The 20,087-nt window shown below is 34.9% G+C and overlaps 1 protein-coding gene across 4 annotated transcripts in view; it reads left to right on the plus strand.

Moving 5' to 3' along the window:
• Positions 1 to 20,087, plus strand: part of VRK2 (VRK serine/threonine kinase 2) — a 113,095-nt gene that overhangs the window by 32,240 nt on the left and 60,768 nt on the right. For all 4 annotated transcript variants that reach the window (XM_041754720.1, XM_041754721.1, XM_041754722.1 and 1 more), the window contains 5 exons: positions 9,073 to 9,122; positions 9,863 to 9,932; positions 11,404 to 11,491; positions 13,387 to 13,492; positions 14,696 to 14,788. In XM_041754720.1, the coding sequence (XP_041610654.1) occupies positions 9,073 to 9,122; positions 9,863 to 9,932; positions 11,404 to 11,491; positions 13,387 to 13,492; positions 14,696 to 14,788 (407 nt within the window). The remainder of the gene's footprint in view (positions 1 to 9,072; positions 9,123 to 9,862; positions 9,933 to 11,403; positions 11,492 to 13,386; positions 13,493 to 14,695; positions 14,789 to 20,087) is intronic.

Raw genomic sequence — 20,087 nt, forward strand, 5'->3', positions numbered from 1 at the left:
TTTTGAGTAGATTTCCTCCACCTTGTCATTAGGTCTAGGTTTCTGTCTTCATTGTGTTGTCTGCTCCTCAGTAATATTACTATATTAAGAAGAGCTCAAAAAAAAAAAAAAAAAAAAAAAAAAAGAAGAGCTCATATACTATCCAAGGCCTGCTGCTTCAGGAAGAGTTTCTGGTGTATGCTGTCTGCACTCTGCTATTATGTTTTGGCTGTTCTTTCCCACAGGTCAGTCATCTGCAGAGTTCCACCTTGCTTACATTGGGGATATTTGGGCCTTTAATTAGGTGTGCTTTGATTTGTTTGTTAGGATAAGTCTAATTAAAAAAATAAAGGCAGTCTGGGTGGCTCAGTTGGTTAAGTGTCTAACTCTTGATTTCAGCTCAGGTCATGATTTCAGGGTTGTGAGATTGAGCCCTGCATTAGGCTCCACTCTGGGATGGAGCCTGCGTAATATTCTCTCTCTCTCTCTCCCTTTCCCTCTGCCCCTCTTTCACCCCTCTTAAAAAACAACATCAACAATAAAAAACAAAACCTGCTCAAAAAAAAAAAAAAAAAGAGAGAGAGAGAAAAGGAAGAAAAAAGGAAACAAAGAAAGAAAAAACTATAAGCCTAATTCCAAAGCAAAAGAAAGAAAGAGAAAGAAAGGTAGAAAGAAAGAAGCCTGATCCAAAAAAAATGAGAAAAGCGAACAAACAAAAAACTATAAGATTGAGTCCCAAGAAAAGAGAAAGAAAAGGAAAAGCCTGGTCCTATTTCCACCAGAACTGAAGGTGATGGATGCTTTGGAGCACTCTATGATCAGGAGACTTGGTATGTGCAGGGGGCCTGTGTTGGTACCTTGAGGGAGACGCCTGCTCCATTGGCTCCACTGAGAGACCTGCCCTATTAAAAATGTCCCTGCAGGGTGCGGGGGGGTGGGGTTTGGTGTAAGCAACCCCATCCTCTGCTGGGGGTGCTGTGTTGCTCACTGAAGTCAGACTGTGCTGGTGAGTATGGGACAGGTGGAAGATGGCATTACCCTACCCCCTAGTTCCTGGGAGGGGAACTCATGGCCGCAGCTGCTCAGGAAGCCCTCACAGAAAAGCAAACAGTCTCCCCTTCTGTGGCCCATGCCTCCTTCATATCTCTGCCCTCAACCTGTCCATGCAAGGGCTGTCAGCACACCCTGCATCACTTTCTGTGTTTTATTTCAGCATGCACCTGGGATTTAGAAATCCATATCTTAAAGGACTCAGCAAGGTGTGGACCTGCCCTGCTCCCCCCAAAGGAGAGCCTGGCAATGCCGTGCCTGGATCCACTCTGTCAGAAAAGCAGTCACACAGGCATGTGGATGCCTGTAGTCTATGGTGAAGCACAGCAGAAAGCTGTGAGCAGTCTATCTGCCCTCTGTGCCCTCCTCCTGTCCCCTGCTGTTGAGTGGCTGCTCAGTGACACCTACCAGGTACCTGGTCCTTGGAAAGGACATACCCTGGGAAGGGAAACATCCTCTCCCAGTGTTACCCAGGGCATCCCCACGCCACATTGTCGGCCTTCCACTCCTGGGCCTCTGTCTTCCCTCTCCAGGAGCATAAATGCCTGCCTGGCTTGATTCTGGCAAAAGGCGTAGACTTCCAAAACCTCAGAATTTGAGCTCCGCTGTTTGTAAAAAACTCACCACAGTTTCTCTCGAATCCCCAGTCAGTGGTCCTAGGGAAAATTACTCTTGTGCAGACACAACACCCTGGTCTCTCTCCCTTTTTCTCCCTGTCCTCCTCCCACAAAAAGGGATCCCACCCACTACCTGGTAGCGCAGCTTTTCTGTCTCCCAATTCATGTCTCTGAACCTTGCAGCAACCATGTTCTCACCCTCTAATTGTGCAGATTATTCTCTTTATCTCTCAGATCGATTTCCTAGTTCAAAATGTTTTGATGCCAATCTAGCTGTATTTGAGGGATGAGGCAAGCCCCAGGGTGCCTCCCACTACTCCACCATCTTAAATCCTCCTTAAAAATTAATTTCTAAGTACTACTTGCATTCATTAAATTATTCATAAGATATTTATTTATTTGAATTTTTTTAAAAAAGATTTTATTTATTCATGAGAGACATACAGAGAGAGAGACAGAGTCACAGGCAGAGGGAGAAGCAAGGCTCCATGTAGGGATCCCGATGCGGGACTCGATCCCAGGACTCCTGGATCATGCCCTGGGCTGAAGGCAGGCGCGAAACCGGTGAGCCACCCAGGGACCCCCTCCTATTCATCAGATATTTAATGAATGCTTATTAGACCCTATTTGAGGTTCTTGGGAAACATCTAAATAAAACCAAATATTTCCATCTTTGTAAAGCTTACATTATCAGTGAAAAACAAGTCATAAATATGTACTTATTCACTATATGCTAACTAGCTTCAATATGATATTTTTAGTACTCAGTTCTGTGTATTTTCTAAATTCCTTTGTGATTCTTCTTTGACCTAGGGTGTAGGCATTATTCTTTGATAATTTGAGAAAGCTTGGTTTTTGGGTAAAATTACAGGCAGTTAAAAAAATGTTTTATGTTTGAAAAGAATGTATGTCCTTTAATTATTTTATCTTATGTGGTCTTTAGATAAAAACTGTTAATTGTATTATTCCAATTTATTTTTGTCTGCTTGCCTATACATTATGAAGTTGTTTAGAAGTCTTCCATGATTTTTGTGCTTTTTCATTTTTTTTCCTTTAATTCTGCTGGTTTTTTATTTCTATATTAAGGAACAATACCAGATGATTTCAAGTTCATGAATTTTAGTCTTTCTATTGGATCATTTTTTTCATTGAATCATTTTTAATGATTAGGTTGGACTGACTTTATATCTAGTAATTCTTCTTTCCTGAGAGTTCTGTAATTTTGAAAATACATATTCCAGCCTTTTTTTTTTTTTCCAGGCTGTTTTGGCTAGTTTATTAATCTTTTTATTTTCTCTGTATCATTATGTTTTAGTTGTGTCTCATAGTTAGTATACATTTATTTATTTTTCTAACGATCCTGTGGTTTCTTATCTGGTGAACTTAGTCTACTCAAATATGTTATGATTACTGGCATGTTTTTTTTTTTTTTTCCACATCTAAGGTGTCCATGATTTAAGATATATAATTTTTTATATACATTTGTTGAGTCTTAGATGCTTAAAAGTTCATAATTTTCTTCTTCTTGAATCAGTCTTTTTGTGTTTATGTAAGATATGCTTTATATCTAATACCTAATAGTGCCCATTAAACTATGACACAATACCTTTAAAATAGTCTTACATATGGAACTCATAGAGCACTCAGTGTTGCAGTCCTATCTTAAAGAACATTTTTTTTTTCACTAATATCAAGTTTATGTCCCATTTTTCTGTTTTGGACTGGTTAATTAATTAATTTTTCTACATGCACAAATCATTGTAAATGACAATTAAGTGGAACATGTAATGCTATCAGCAATGTATATGACTCAATTGAAGTGAAGACAAATAGACATCTGGGACTAGGTTTGTGACTGTCAAACTGCTATATGGTCAGCAGCAACTATAAGATGTCTTTGGTTGTAAGATGCATTCAAATTTCAGAGGTAATAAAATATTAAAAAAGTACGTTTAAAAGCTGATATAAAATTGATATTTTAATTTATTTCACTTATAACATTTTATATTTACTCTGCTTTTTTTTTTTTTAGAAGAACATATTCTTTTCCAAACTTCTCTTAGATTTTTAGGTTTTCTTTATTCTTTTTTCTTTACTGATTTTGAAGTTCCGAATTTTATTTCTATTATTTTAGTGGTTACTTGTAACCTCGATACACTCTCTTGATTTAATAAACTAGGAAGCTCATCACTGTCTCCACTTTTCTCCTGGATAAATACATGGCATTTCAACACTGTACCTCTAGTCACCATGTTACTATTTTATACATTATTGTTGTTCATGTTTTTAGTGTACCTTATTCTAGATTGGTAATTATTTTCTCTCAGCATATGAATATGATATTATTCAATGTCTTACTGCCTTGTTGCTGTTGAGAAGTCTACTGTCACTTCATCTATCTTTTGTATGTAATCTAATATTTTTTATTGAGTTATTTGTTAGAACTTTGTCTTTAATGTTCTGCAGTTTGACTATGGTGGGGTGGCATACAGATATTATTTATCTTGCCGGGAACTTGTGATCCTTAAATGAGAGGGTTCGTGACTTTTATCATATTTGATAGTTATGAAATATTATTTATTCAAAAATGGCTGTCTTCTGTTCTCTCTGTCCTCCAGTTCTGGAGCTTTTTGGAAAATTGTGTTTCTGTCACATATTTCCGTGGTGTTTCATAATCTCATCTTCGTATTTTATGTCTCTATATTTCTGTGTGGTGAATTCAAGAGTATTTTTTCATATCTAATCTATTTTACTCTTTGTAGCTCTATTTCATCTACTATTTAGGCTATTCATTAGGTTTTAAATATTAATGATTTTGTATTACATGTATTAATATATAGTAAAGTGCACGCAACATAAACATAATTTATCAAGAAAATGTATCTAGTATCAAGACTCTTATAATCCCCATCCTGGTCAAGCATATAACATATCAATATAACCATCACTCTAGAAACTCTTACATCTCTTCCCTACCTTGTAATAGTGAAACACTTTCTAGGCTCTTTATGGTTTTTATTTTACTTTTTTCATTATAGTTATTGTGTATGTATGTATCCCTAAACAAATATAACTGGTGGGTTTTTAATTTATATAATAGTCAGTATGCATTGTTTTATGTTTTTTTCACTCAACATTATATCTAAGATATATCTATATTACTACTATATCTGTATTTCATTCATTTTTGATACAATGCATTTCATAGTATGACTAAATACAATTTGTTATACATTCTCCTGAAGATAGATTTTGTGTTATTTCCAGTATTTGACAATTCCAAATCAAACTTACTCCCATATTTCCTCTTGGAATTCTAATGTATTTCGTTTTTGGTCACTGTCTCTTAGATCTCTCATATTTTTTGAATTTGTTTGTTTTTTCATAGAACATTTTACATTGTTTCTTATGTTACTGATACTTTTTGTCTGCTACTATTTTAAGTAGCTATTTGAGCTATATGGGAGGTCTGTGTTTCTTGGGGTTTATGCCTTTTGTTTATTTCTTTCCTGTGTTGGATCATCTACTCACCTTTAGCCATGTTTTATATCTGATAATCATGTGGGTCCAGCCTGTCTCTTGAAGATTTGTTTCTTTTGCTTCTGCAAGGTGTTTTGGGTTATCATTTGGCTTCAAGTCCCTGTATCATACTGCTGGGTCAATTTGAGCTTCAAATTCCTGAAGGCAGCTATAAAGTAACTAATCAGGAAAGATTACTTTTCCTCATGCTCAGCGCCTTAGCCACAACAAGGTGGGATGTTTTGTTTTTGCTTTTCTGTCTGGGTTTGACAGTGGTGAAGTCTCTCTTGCTTTCGTTCTTTACCTCTGCTTCCCTTTTTCCCTTTCTCCTCTTCCCCTATCTCCCCATTTCTTTCTCTTTCTTATTTTTAATGTTTCACACTACTGAAGGCATAGCAGTGGGAAAATCTGACTTTATGTGGCTATCTTAACTTCAGATATCTGCCTGTTGCAGGCCCAAAGACTTAGTTTTTTCCCCCAAGAGGGCTTTGACACTTGATATACTTGGTTGACCAGAGTGGGCAGCCTCTTTTAGGCCTGCAGCATAGTGTAGAACATTAATGCTCATGTACATTTCCCTCTGGTTTTAGAGTTCTTTCTGTTTTGGGCTATGTATTTATTTAACCAGATCAATTCTTTATTTATAAGAAAGTTTGATTTATTATAGTCAACATCTTGTTTATTTTGTAGAAGAAGGTTTTCGGTTTATCTAGTGTGCTACTTTATTGACATTGTTTACCAGACTCCATCATATTCTAGTTTTTCTAGTTCCTTCCTGTGTAAGTCTTTGGTTGTCAGAAGCCAAAATATATTTAAGCAAAAGAGGGATTTCTTAACTCTTATAACTGAGAAATATAGGGCTTTTCTGGTTTCTGGTATGCATAGTGTAGAGCTTAAGCAATGTCAACAGGGCCCTCTCCCTCTTTCTGCCTTGACCTTACTTCTTTTCAGTGTCGGATTTGATTTTCAGACTTGATTTTCCATGTAGATGAGGAAAGTAATTTCTAGGATTTGGTATCCTTTCAGCTTATGGTCTTCTTCTGTTACATAGCATTGTACTGCCATCCTAGGAAATAACTTTTTACCTAGTTGGTGCACATTACTCTTCTGAACTGGTTACTGTGGCCAATGAGCTGTATATTCCAGTTAGTCAGGTTTAGTCATGTCCCCAACTCTGAGATGTAAGGGCAGGTATACTGTGTTACACAGCCCTACTAAGTTCACATGGGTAGCAGGAGGTTTAGTTCCTCAAAGGAAAAGCCAGACAGTTCTCAGTGAATAGAAAAAAGTGCTAGGAGGGCAGGTATCCTGTATGTGCAATATGCATTTTTTAGCAGCTCCTTAGGTCTCTGGTCAGAAATTTAAATTAAGATATGAGACTCCTGTAATTTCAAGACTATCACTATCTGTGATTGATCATTCTTTTCAACCCTGAGTAGATTAATCAGTAGTAACCTACTCAACAAGATCGCTTTGCTTCCTTTATCAAGTCCTAACAGTTTCACTTTCTGAAATCTCTGGAATCTGCTCTTTTTTCTTTATTTGCCACTGATAGTCTAGTCCAAGCTGTGGTCCTCTTTCCTCTGATCTATCAAAATTAAATCCTTACTGGTCAGTTAGTATCTACTCTGGCTCCCCTTCAGTCTGTTCTCCACATTGTGGTGTAGTGATCTGTTAAGATGACAAGTGTGGGGTGTTTTGAATATATGTCAACATATAGTTATAGTCATGTGAAATCATGTGAAAGGCTATAAAGTAATAGGGCTATACTGATTGAAATCAGCAAAGAGCAGCTCTTTGAACTGGTTGGATATCTCTTTTCCCATTCGAACCCAAATAAGTTATTTATCTAGTTGAAACTAATTTTTCTTCTGTGCTTTTCTGCTTACATCTGTTGGGCTTGTTGTTATGTTTGCTGATGTGGCTACTTGCTTTTAGACAAGAAGCAGGAAGTTTCTACCAACTTCTACCTCAGGAAGCAAAGACACTTGCCCAGAAGGAGTGAGTACTGCACTGAATGGACCAGCGTCAGGGCAGGGCAGCTTCTCCACAGGCTCGGGCTCCACACTACTAAGAAAAGTCTGTTGTAGGGTGGAAAGAAAGTCTTTTCTTACCCCTTCTTCTATAACAGGACTGGACCTCTTCTTTTGTATAGACTTTCTTTAGTTTTTTCTTGCCTTGGGTATGGGTAATCCATCCCTCCTGGATTTCCTTTGGGATTACCGCATGAGTGACAGTGAAATGACTTTACATGTATAAAGGTGAAAGGGTAAAAATTACTTGATACAAATAAATTTTGTTTCTTTGGAAAGAGGTCTGTGTTCGTATTTTATATCTAATATCAACTAACCCTGAAGTAATAATTTCTTCAAATGGTTGATAGCATGCTGACATAAAAATTCTTGGAGAACAGTTAAAAAAGTTGTGCATGAGTTGCTCAACTGTAAAGTAGAATTGATATATATTGTGATAAATTTGCCATTTTTTTTTTTTACATCTGTCATGTGAAAAAGAGGAAAGCTGATGGAGTTAGGAGAAAAGAGAAGGAGAAATGTTAAGAGTAGTCATAAGAGGATAGCATCTGATGAACATACTGAAAATATACTGGAAGAATTGATATTGTTCTCCATCTGTTAGCTGTGGATACTGAATCATAATCAATACTAGCTCCACCTTTCTTCCTTTCATTTTCCTTTAAATATACTACTGATGCTTGACACAATGCCTTGCAAATTCTAGCTTCATGATAATTTTTGGTTAGTGGAATGAATGAAGCATTGAATGGATGAAGAGTGAAGAGATGAATGACAAGATTCTAGACTTTCACAGTACAAATAAATATACACATTGACTTATCAAGGTTTGAAAACCATAATGTTTAAATAATTTAGGTAAAATACATGAAAGGACTGATTTGATTTAAAAATTTGAACAGTGGAATTTTAGAAGTTGGATTACTATATCTAAAATGCAGGGGAGCACCTGGCTGGCCCAGTTGGTAAAGCATGTGATTCTTGATCTTGGGGTTGTGAGTTCGAGCCCCAGGTTGACTGTGGAGCCTATCTAAAGGATAAATAGATAAGAACTTTTTTAAAAAATATTTTATTTATTTATTTATTCATGAGAGACGTAGAGAGGCAGAGACACAGACAGAGGGAGAAGCAGGCTCCATGCAGGGAGCCTGATGTGGGACTCGATCCCGGGTCTCCAGGATCACACCCTGGGTTGAAGGCGGCGCTAAACTGCTGAGCCACCTGGGCTGCCCGATAAGAAATTTTTTAAAATGCAAGTGGCAAATAATAAAATGAAGTGAAATAACTTGAAATGAGATTTATAGGAGATACATATTCTTTAATGTAGGGATGATTCATCAGCAGGTTCACAAGATGATTTTTAAAAGAGTTTATTCTCATTTTCACTTGATTTAGAATTTTGCCACATAGAAATTGTTTTGAACTTTCTAGTTAAGATGAATCAGATTTCATTTCTGAATTGTCATAGACTTTAATTTTGTAAAATTGTATCAGTAGGTTTTACTATTTATGATATACTGGGTTTAATGCTGCATATCTAGAAAATATTTTCCCCTACATTTGGATCTGTGTGATTAGTATCTGTTGGTTTCCGTGTTTGAGTATTTGAATATGGTTTATGGCATGTGTGGGCTATGGTGCCCGGTAGATTGAGTTTCAGTCCCCAATCTGCACTTCTTAGCAAATTATTCAAATTATTTTTGAACCTTAATAGGATCTTGTGTAACATGAAGATGATACCTACCAGAAGAGGTTCTTGGAGGATTTAATAAATAAATATATGTAAAATGCTTAGCATGGTATCTGGGTTATAGTAGACATTCAGTAATTGGGAACAACTGTCTCTCTCCTCCACCCTATGTTTTGTTCTGCAGCTTTCCCCACAAATAAACCAGATAATGAGGCAAGACATGTAATAAAAGTGGTAAGTGTTGCTCTTAAATTTGTATTTCATGTATACTTCACTTTTTTGTTTTCTGCTTTATACCTTGTATCTTTGTAAAAACATTCTTTAACTTAGCTTTTATAATTCTACTTATTAATAAATTTAGTGTTATAGTACATTTTCACATTATTAAAATGTGGAGACTGGAGAACTGTGTTTCTCTGTGTTGGCATTTATCATCTTTGTATCCTATCTGGCTCTCTCCTCTCCTGTGTTCCCTTCCTTCCTCTTTTCTCTAGGTGGTAAGGTCCTTAAAGGCAAAGGTGAGGTTTTATATTGTTTATATCTCTTATGCCTAGTACAATGAAATATATATGAAATATAGTAGATACTTAGTAAAGGTATCATGTGTGAATGAACCCTGAGGGAGTTTGCAGTATATCTACCCTGATGTCCATATCGGTAGACATTGAATATCTTTCATATGTATATATAAAATTCTCAGTGCTTTTAGTAAGTTCTTTCCATTAGAAGACTACTTTCATATATAAGATTGTGTAGAGATATCATTACAGTGTATAAATTTAAACATGAGATTTTCCAAGTTTATTTAGTGCTTTTCTAAGATTTTTAATGGAAATTTGATTCCTGTTTTATAATGAATGACTCAAGCATTATTTATATACTATGAATATATATTCTTATTTTCACAGTTAAAATATGAAATCTATCTTTAAGATTATTTTTTTCTTAAAAAGTAATTGTTCTTTCTTTTATAGGAATATCAAGAAAATGGCCCATTATTTTCAGAACTTAAATTTTATCAAAGAGCTGCTAAAAAAGACTATAGTAAGTAAATTTAGCAAAGCAAGCTACTTCCATACACACACACACACACACACACGCGCGCGCGCACACATACATGTATATATATGGCTTGCTAAAGTGAATGTTAATATTTTTCTGTTTTTCTAGCCTTTTGGAAAATTCTTTCCTATTAGAAATTTTATTATAAAATGATACAATTAACTATTATATAAAAATAAGGTAGATGATATATAAATGTTGATATAATATACATATACTAGGTTATATATCTCAAATCAAAGTTATTTTTGCTACTTTATATATAATGTCAAGATCTTGTTGATCTAAGCTACCAGGAGTTCTCTAAGTATAAAAGGTAGTAGAATGATATAATTTCTTTCATAGGAAATATTTGGAGCCAAAAGTTGTAAGGAAGAAATATTAAAATGGGTGGTAGATGTATAAACAAAAAGAGTGGACATAGAATGGATTAGTGTAAGGTGTATGGAAATGATTAAGCATTAAAATGATTTAGAACATAAGTTAAAAGTGTTAGAAACTTGAATGGTGGGAAATTAACTGGAGCTGGAATCACAAGTAAGAAACACTGGTTAGAGGAATTGAATACAAAATGAATCTGAGCAGAGTTGAAGAACAGCAGAAGCATTTTTAAATACTGTACAATATAGGTGGACTAAGCAGAGCTTTTAGGAACTTGATATGAATAAAAAATAATAATAGTCAAGGTCTTCTACATTCTATTTAAGAAAAAGAATGATGAGACTAACCTCAATAATTAACTTTGTTTTTCTTAATAAAACCTTCTAAATGTTACGACAGTAGTCTTTACTAACTGCTTAAACTATGTCAGAGTGAGAAATAGAATCCATTAAACTTGATTGTTTATCGTAGAGCTCTCTTACACATTAAACGTATATGGTATAAAAGTGGAAAATAAGCTACCTGATGGTTTCAGTAGATTTGATTTTTTAAAAACTAAATTTAATCAAAGCAGTTTCTGTATAATAATTTCATAGTAAGATGATTTTTCTGCCCAATTTCTATTTTTTCAACTATCATGGCTTTAAATTTTTAAGTAATGGAAAGAAAAACACATCTCTCTACTGATTCTTTGGTAGTTAACATATGTTCTATTTTATTTTATTTTAATTTTTTGAACATATGTTGTATTTTAGAATTTAATGTATAAGGAAATGACTTTTTTCAGGAATTAAAACACTTGTTATATATGATACTAATGCATTTTATGACCATGACTACTTTTGTTTGGTTATAATTGCTTAAATTTAAAATTTCTATATATGTTTTTATGTTAATCACAGTGATAAATGAATTTGAAGCCACTAGGTAGATATATTTGATTCTTTAAAACATTTACTAGAAAGGTCTAATTTCTGTTTAGGTTAGCTAAGTAAGTTTAAGGATCTGTATAAAAGTAAGAAATAACATTTCTAAAAATATATATTTTTTCCTGTTAAATTTGTCTTTGCAGTCAAAAGCTGGATAAAACTCAAAAAACTTGATTATTTAGGAATTCCTCTGTTTTATGGATCTGGTATTACTGAATTCCAGGGAAGAAGGTAAAATGAAATTATTATAATCAAATATTGTTCTATGACTATTTCTTTCTTTTTTTTTTCTATGACTATTTCTTATGTGCTCTAATACCTGTTTCTGTATAACCCAAAACATAGTACCTTACAATGACAAACTACTATCATTTTAGTTTCCATGGGTCACCAACATGGAAGTTACCCATGGAAACTATTTGTTCTCCACAGCTGGTTCCAGCTGAGGACTTCTGAGGAAGTTGTCTGTTGGGTTGCAGACATCACATGATCTTACTGGGGAAGGATCTGTTTTCAAGGTCACTCGTGTGGCTGTTAACAGGCCTAAGAAGATCCGCTTCTAAATACACTCATGTGATTGTTTGCATACTTCCCCTCCAGCAACCCTCAATTTGTTCTCTATAGTTAAGTCTCTTATGGCTTGCTTCCCTTGCTTTTTCCCCTCTTCCCCCCACATTCATCTGTTTTGTTTCTTAAATTCCATATATGAGTGAAATCAGATGGCATTTGTCTTTCTCTGACTTATTTCAAATCTTACAGTGATGTCACATATTTCCACTATAGTCTCTTTGCTAGAGGCAAGTCACTAAGTCTACTCTATACACAAGAGAGGAGATTTAATTAAGCTTTGTCTCTTGAGAAAAGGCACAACAAAGAATTTGTAGAGACATTTTTAAAAATCACCACATATGGCTAGTCATCACTTATAAATAATTGACTAATGATTTTTTAAAAAGAAAAAAATCAATTTGTTAGATGCCCCATTTTGTCCTTTCAATAGTCTTTTAAGATAGGTGATGGTTTTTTCCTAGGTGAGGAAATAAGCTCTGTGGTCAGTGCTTTGTTCAGATGGTCTTTAAATGCTATCAGTAAAAACAAAACGAACAACAATTTTCTTTTTTTTTAAACAATAATTTTCAAACAAAGTAAAGGGCTGCCAATAGAGGACTGAGTGGCTGAGTGGATCATGGTATATCCATATCATGTAATATTATGCAACCCATTAAAGAAATTAATTAGAGCTATACCAGTTGATGTGGGGGGATGTGAGATACTAAAAGTATGATGAAGAAAAGTACATATAATAAGATCACATTTTTGTAAAACAAAGACAAAAATTCCTTTATGTCTGTGTTCATGTGTATATACATAGATGAATGTAGAATAGGGGCTAATGCAGGCATCTAAGTGAAAGGAAGAGCAGAGATGGAGGTGCCAAACAGAGAAGAAGTACATTTTTTTCATTATTGGTTTATGAGACAGAGAACATGAGTGTGGGCAGGAAGGGCAAAGGGAGAGAGTATTTGAAGCAGACTCCAGGCTGAGTATGGAGCCCAATGCCAGGTCTGATCTCACAACCCTAAGATCATGACCAGAGCCAAAACCAAGAGTTGAACATTCAACCGACCGTACCACCCAAGTGCCCGACACATGTTTAAAAGTGTATAGAGAAAAGTCATGTTTAAAGTGTGTTTAAAGTCATATTTATAAGTGTGTAGATAAAGTAAAGGATTTATAATGTCAAGAAACAAATCAAATAAAATTTTCTGTAGGGACAAATGATTTGTTCAAGGTCTTACAGTGAGCGAATGATGGAATCAAAATAAATCAAACTCAGGACTCTTTAATTTAGAAAGACCATTCTCTTTTCATGACCTAAGAGTGAGCATGAATGTTTCAGCACAGCATTCTCTTCCACTAGAAACCAACTGCAGAGTAAAATACTGACTAGTATCTTTCTGTAAAAGAACAGGTGAGATTATTAATGTATGTTCATTCTTTAATGGTTCCGATTCCAATATTCTTCATTGTTAGGTTGGGGGTGTTTTTCCTTGTTTCAAATTCATAAATAGGCAGTTTCAAGCATTGCTATCTTAAGATCTCTTTTTGACGTCTCCTTCTTATAGTTACAGATTTATGGTAATGGAAAGACTAGGAATAGATTTACAGAAGATCTTAGACCAGAATGGTACTTTTAAAAAGTCAACTGTCCTGCAGCTAGGTATCCGAATGGTAAGAATGAATGACTTGTTTTGCATGCCTCATTTTCAGATTATTTACTTGTTACAATATACAAATCGTTGCCCTTTGTGGAATTATCAGAGAATGAAGGATTATTGCCCTAGAAATGTCAGTTATTTAGAGTAGAGGCTATTTTGGTGAAATTGATAACAGTGGGCTCTGTAAGTGACAGAATGTGCTGTGTTTGGCACTACAAACTCAATTAGGCATTGGTTCTACAGCCTGATTTTTTTTCCCCTCACAGCTTTGTTTTACATATCAGAACAAGCTTGCATTGCTATAAGAATAACCTCTCTTTTGTCAGTTGTATTTATAACAATGCAAACTATGGCAAAATATATTATTTTCCATACTAAATACGTGATGATATGGGGGTGCTATAAAGTTTTTATTACGAGTTTGGGATGGTGGCAGTAATTAGTATGGCAATGAATAATATATACTTTGCCAAATAAGAAGCAATGAAATCTTAATAGCACCCATGCACACATTTTGTTTATACTACATATTTGTCTTATCTTGTTTGTGTTTGGTTTGCCCAAGCTCCATTATATTTTTTCCATTTTAAATAGAATGAAACTGCTCATGCCAGGTTGGGATGTGGCAAATAGAACTCGTTAATGTTCCTGTTCATCCATTCATCCATTTATCTAGCCAGCACATGTTTATTGAGCACTGGGTGTAGGTGACATGGAAGGTTCAAGGGCTTTTAAAGATGAAGCTAAGGTATTTTCTGTTATTGTCCAGAAGGAGAATGCCTTTCTGTGTGCTCAGAGACATGGTGTTTTGTTCTGCGGTCTCCAAAACTTGATTTATAATCATTGTTTGGGTGAGGAATTTCTGAGTGGGCTTCATGATTATTTTACTTTGGATCTCTGATGTTATTGTTTTTCCTCTTTGCACAGTGTGACTTGGGACATTGGACTGTCCGGGGCATAGGCCTAGGCATTGTTGAATCTTGGTTTCTTTCCATCAGAGGTTTAATTAAAACACTTGATATTTGAGGATCATGTTATTCAACTTTTTTCCAGATAAGTGACCAGTATATATGATAAACAGATAAATATATGATTGTAGAAATGTTACTTTGTTATCACTATGAAAAAATACATGTTGTTCTATATTCAGAATGTTCGAAGTTGATCATGAGTTTGAAACAGATATTAACATAATCTTATATATTTCTTCCTGTAGTTGGATGTACTGGAGTATATACATGAAAATGAATATGTTCATGGTGATATAAAAGCTGCGAATCTACTGTTAGGTTATAGAAATCCAGATCGGGTAAGTACAGTATTAAGCTTCTGCTTCCAGTAAGGACCTTCACAGTATCATACTGAGACATTAAAAAAAAAAATCACTCTCCTAACCCAGAAGAGTTTACAAATGAGGATTAGCATGATGAATGTTGTGATTGATCTTACCTTGTTTATCTCATTTAATGCACTAAAGTAAAACGTAATTAGGATGGGGAAACTGAGACTCAGAGGGATTTAAATAATTTGTTAATGGACCTATAGTTAAGTGGCTGAAACTTGAACTTCTGAGCGACTATGAACAAAGGACTATCAAAATCCAGTGGGAGAAGGGATGGATTTGTGCAGAGAAAAAAAAATTAAAAGTCACATTAGCTCCTGTTTCACTGTATAAACACTTAAGTTTTAGAGCAGCATTTCCACAGGAACTTTTTCTGATGATGGAAGTATTCTGTATGTTACTATCAGTATGGTAGCCATTAGCCACAGGTGGCTCTCAAGCCCTTGAGACATGGGTATGCTGAAAAAGATGTGGAGCAACAGGGACTCTCATTCATTGCTGCTGAAAATGCAAAATGGTATACAGCCACTGCGGAAGACGATTTGGCGATTTCTTTAAAAACCAAACATATTCATAACATATAATCTGCAATTACGCTGCATGGTATTTACCCAAAGGAATTGAAAATTTACATCAACACAAAAACCTACACACAGATGTTTATAGCAGCTTTATTCAAAATTGCCAAAACTTGAATCAATGAAGATGTCCTTTAATAGGTGAATGGATAAATAAGCTGTATTACATCCTAGCTATGCAGTGTCACTCAATGTTAAAAAGAAATGAGCAGTCAAGACATGAAAAGACATGGAAGAATCTTAAATGCATATTACTAAATGAAAACCTGTATAATTCCAACTCTGCAAAATTTTGAAAAAGGCAAAACTGTAGAGACACGAAAAAGATCAGTGGTTGCCAGTGGTTAGACTGAGGATTTTTAGGGAAATGAAACTGTTCTGGATGATATTACACTGGTGGAGACAGGTTATACATTGTCAAAACCCACAGAATGTTCCACACCAAAAGTGAACCCTAATGTAAACTATATAGATTTTTGGTTATAGTGATGTGCCACCGTGTAATGAATGTAGGTTCATCCATTGCAACAGATATAATACTCTGGTGTGGGATGTTGATGGTGGGTACAGTGGGTATATGAGAACTCACTGTACTTCAGTTTTACCTCAGTTGCTCTAAATTTACCAAAATTGAATCTAAAATTCCTCTAAAAGAGTCTTTAAAAATGTGACTGTGTGGCTGAGGAACTGAATTTTAAATTTAACCTAATTTTAGTTAATTATTAATTATTTTTAAAATTTGACTTTGCTTTTACCACCTAGCTTTATCGAGGTACGACTGACAAATAAAAATTGCACTATACACAAAAATTAACTCAGCATGGACTAAAGATTTAAGTGCAAGACCTGAAACCACAAAACCAGAAGAAAAAAAAAAAGGAAAAAGCTTAATTTCAATTAATTTAAATTTAAGTAACTCTGTGTGGCTAGTAGCCACTCTACTGGACAACAGAGATTTCAAAAGTGAAGAAATTGAGTGTACAGTTTTTTTTAAATTATAGTTGAATATTTAATTGAACTTTAGATGAGGAAAGAAATTTCTAAGTAATGGTACAGAAGAAAAAAATCTTAGAAAATATTGAGAATTTCACATTTTAAAATGTCTACATTAAAAAATGGGGAATAAAAGAAAGATCAATGAACTGGGAAGTATATTTGTGGCAGATATTTGGGGATACATCTAGTAGACTCAAAAAAATTAGTAAGAAAAACACCAAACATTTTCTTAATAATTGAATGAAAAGATAGAAATACAACTGTCAGAATTGGATGAAAAAATGTTCACCATCACTAGAAAGAAGAGAGATGCATATAAAAACAATGAAGTATCATTTTAAAAGAACTTCTCAAATTGGAAAAGCCCGAAATAATAATCTGATGATATTGAGGCTGACGAGGGTGCAGGGACATGTAGAATGCCAGCGGGAATGTAAATTCAGTAGGAGTAGAAGAAATTAAGTTAATGGAAGGGCAATTTGGCAGTATATTTAAAAATCCTTTAAAAGTCTGCATACTTTCTGTAAGGTTAGGTTTATTGAAGTATAATTTACAAACAGTAAAATTCACCCTTTTAACTACAGTTTGATGCGTTTTGACACACGTATGTCTCAGAACCACCATACAGTTGCGATATGGAGTGTTCCTGTCCTCTTCAAACTTTCTGTCCTCCCCCATTGCAGTCAGCCCTCATCTCTAGCCTGACCCCCACCCTGGCCCCTGGCAGTGATTTCTCCCCCAGGAGTTTTTGCATTTTTTAGGAATGTCATATAAATGGAATTATAGGACATACTCCCTTGTTCCTGGCTTCTTTCACCTAGCCTAATGTTTGTGAGCTTTACCCATGCTGTAGTTCATTGGTAGTTCATTCTTCTTTAAAGATAGGTAAATGGAATACTACTGGAATGGAATACCATTCCATTGGAATTCCATACCATTTACCTAAAGATAGGTAAATGGAATACCCATGGAATACTCCTACAGTTTATCTCTTTACCAGTTGGAGATTTATGTTATTTCCAGTTTGGCGGGCAATTATTAGTAAAGTTGCTATAAGCATTTGCGTAAAGGTTTTTGTGCAGACACATGTTTTAACTTCTGGGTAAGTAACTGGAAGTGGGCTTTCTGGGATCATAAGGAAGTATACTTCCTCATGTTTAATTTAAAAGAAACAGCCAAACTGGTTTTCAGAGCAATGGTACTGTTATACATTCCCACCGGTGATGGGTAGTTCTCTACATCTTGCCACCGCTTGGTTTCGTTAGTTTTTAAAATTTTAGCCATTATGGTAGATGCGTTGTCCTACCTAGTAGTCTTAATTAGCATCAGTTAGGTAATGACTAATGATCCTGAGCACCTTTCATGTAAGTACATTTGCCACTCTTTTCTCTACTTTGATGAATCAAGTGTGCCCATTTTTAAATCGGATTGCCTTATTTTAAGAGAGCTTTATGTTTTAAGGACAGGAACCTTTTGTCAGATACTTGTTTGCACATACTTTCTGCATTTGTAGCTTTTCTCTTATCAGTGTCTTTCAGAATGCAGATGTTTTTAATTATGATGAGGCCCAATTTATGATTTTTTTTATGATTTTTTTTTCTTTTATGATTTGTGCTACTTCTATCCTAAGCCAGGCTCCCAAAATGTTTTCTCATACATTTCCTTCAAGGAGTTTTATAGAGCTCTTAGGTGTAGATACCTGACCTGTTTTAAGTTTGTATTTGGTGCAAGGGAAGGGTCTTTTTGGGGAGGAGAGGGGACACATATATGTGCTGTTGCTCCAACAGTACGTTGAAGTGAACATCTTTTCTCCAGCAAATTGCTTTGGCTCCATTGTCAGAATTATTGACCATCTATGAATGAGTCTATTTCTGGATTCTCTATTACAGTATCATACAGTCAATATCACACTTTCATGGTCTCGAAGTTAGGTAATAGGAGTCTTCCAACTTTGTTCTTTTTTTTTCAAAATTATTTGTGCTATTCTGGCTGCTTTGCAATTCCATATGTAATATTTTAAAATCAGTTTGTCAATTTGTGCCCAAAAGCCTGCTGGATTTTGATTGAATTGTGTTGAACTGTAGATTAATTTGAGGAAATTGAAATCTTAACCATATGAGTCTTCTGACTAACTGCCAGGCTAATTCACTGGGAGATGAGTTGATCTTTTTAATATGCATCTTTATTTCTTTTGTTTTCATTTTTAACTTAAGAATATTTTTTAAAAATTTCCAAGGTAATTTGTTTTTTGACCCTGGGGTTATTTGGAAGTATGTTGTTTAATTTCCAAATATTTAGGTGTTTTCAAATTCCTCTCTATTCTTAAATTAATTCTGTTGTGGTCAGAGAACTACTCTGTATGATTTCTGTACTTTTAAGTTTATTGAGAATTACTAATGCCTCAGCGTACGCGCTAACTTGCTGACTATTTCATGAGCCCTTGAGAAGAGTATGTTTTCTGTTGTCTGTCTTGGGGTGGAGTGTTTATGAAATGTCTGTTAGGTCCAGTTGGTTAAGTATTGAAATTTCCTAAATCCCCACTGAAAAGAGTATGGAAACCCCCAATTATAATTATGGATCTATCTTTTTTTTTTTTATCCCGTCGGTTTTTGTTTCACATGTATTAGAAGTCTATTATTGGGATACATGTTTAGGATTTTTATGTCCTCTTTATAAGCTGTCTCCTTTATCATTATAAAATGTGAGCTTTTATCTCTAGTAATATTTCTTGTTCAGAAGTCAACTTCGTCAGTCATTAACATAGCCACAGAGCCTTTTTTTTTTTATTAGTGTGCACGTTATATATCTTCTTCATTTTTTTAATCTATTTTTGTCTGTACATTTAAATTTCTTGGAGATAGTGTGTTCATTTTGAGGCTATTTTTAAGCTTTGCTAAGATGAATCTATAGTAGCCTATACTCTGTGGATAGTTAATTCCAACTTCTATGCTGTGAAGTTCTGTGATTCCTACCGAATTCCATGTGAGGACTTATTCTGGTTGGTCAAGAACTCCCCTTCAGCTCTTTGTAAGCCCTGGGAATTATTCTTCTCTTTACTCCTCATTGGTTCTTTGCTCCAACTTTTATGCTAGAGATATGCTCCAACTTTTATGCACAAGAAAAATCCTTGTGCAGATTTTTCTGGAAGCCCCCTTGCCTTGTAGCCTCTTCTTCTGAACTTCTCTCTGGAATTTCATGCTCTTTAGGAGCCTTTCTGAACTCAGGCACTCTCCCAGTGGGATTGCTATAAGGCAGTTAGGATTTCCCTTCCTGTTCCTGGGTTTGGAATTGTCACAGGCTGAAAGCTGGGGCATCTGTGGGACTCAACTAATCTTTTTTTTCCCCCATTTTCACAAGGATCGCTCAGTCTTGTGCTGCCTATTTAATACTCAAAAGCAATTGATATCTTTCCTTTTACCCAGTTTCCCACAGGCAGTGAAAGTGTAAATCTAGTCATTGTATTCCTTTTTGCTGAAAGCAAAAAAGGCTAGTTTTAAATCATTTGTGTGTGTGTATGCTCAGGTCTTTTGCCCATTTTTTTCTTTGTTTTTTTTTTTTTTAATTCCTTCAGTTTTGAAAAGTTCTTTAAATATGTGTTATATAAAGCCCTTCATCTATTACAGATATTTTCTTTCAGTTTGCCTCCTGTCCTTTGATTATACTTGTGATGTTTTATTGCCACAAAGAAAGTG

The sequence above is a fragment of the Vulpes lagopus genome, chromosome 5 (assembly GCF_018345385.1).
Source record: "Vulpes lagopus strain Blue_001 chromosome 5, ASM1834538v1, whole genome shotgun sequence".
In the NCBI taxonomy this organism is placed as follows: domain Eukaryota; kingdom Metazoa; phylum Chordata; class Mammalia; order Carnivora; family Canidae; genus Vulpes; species Vulpes lagopus.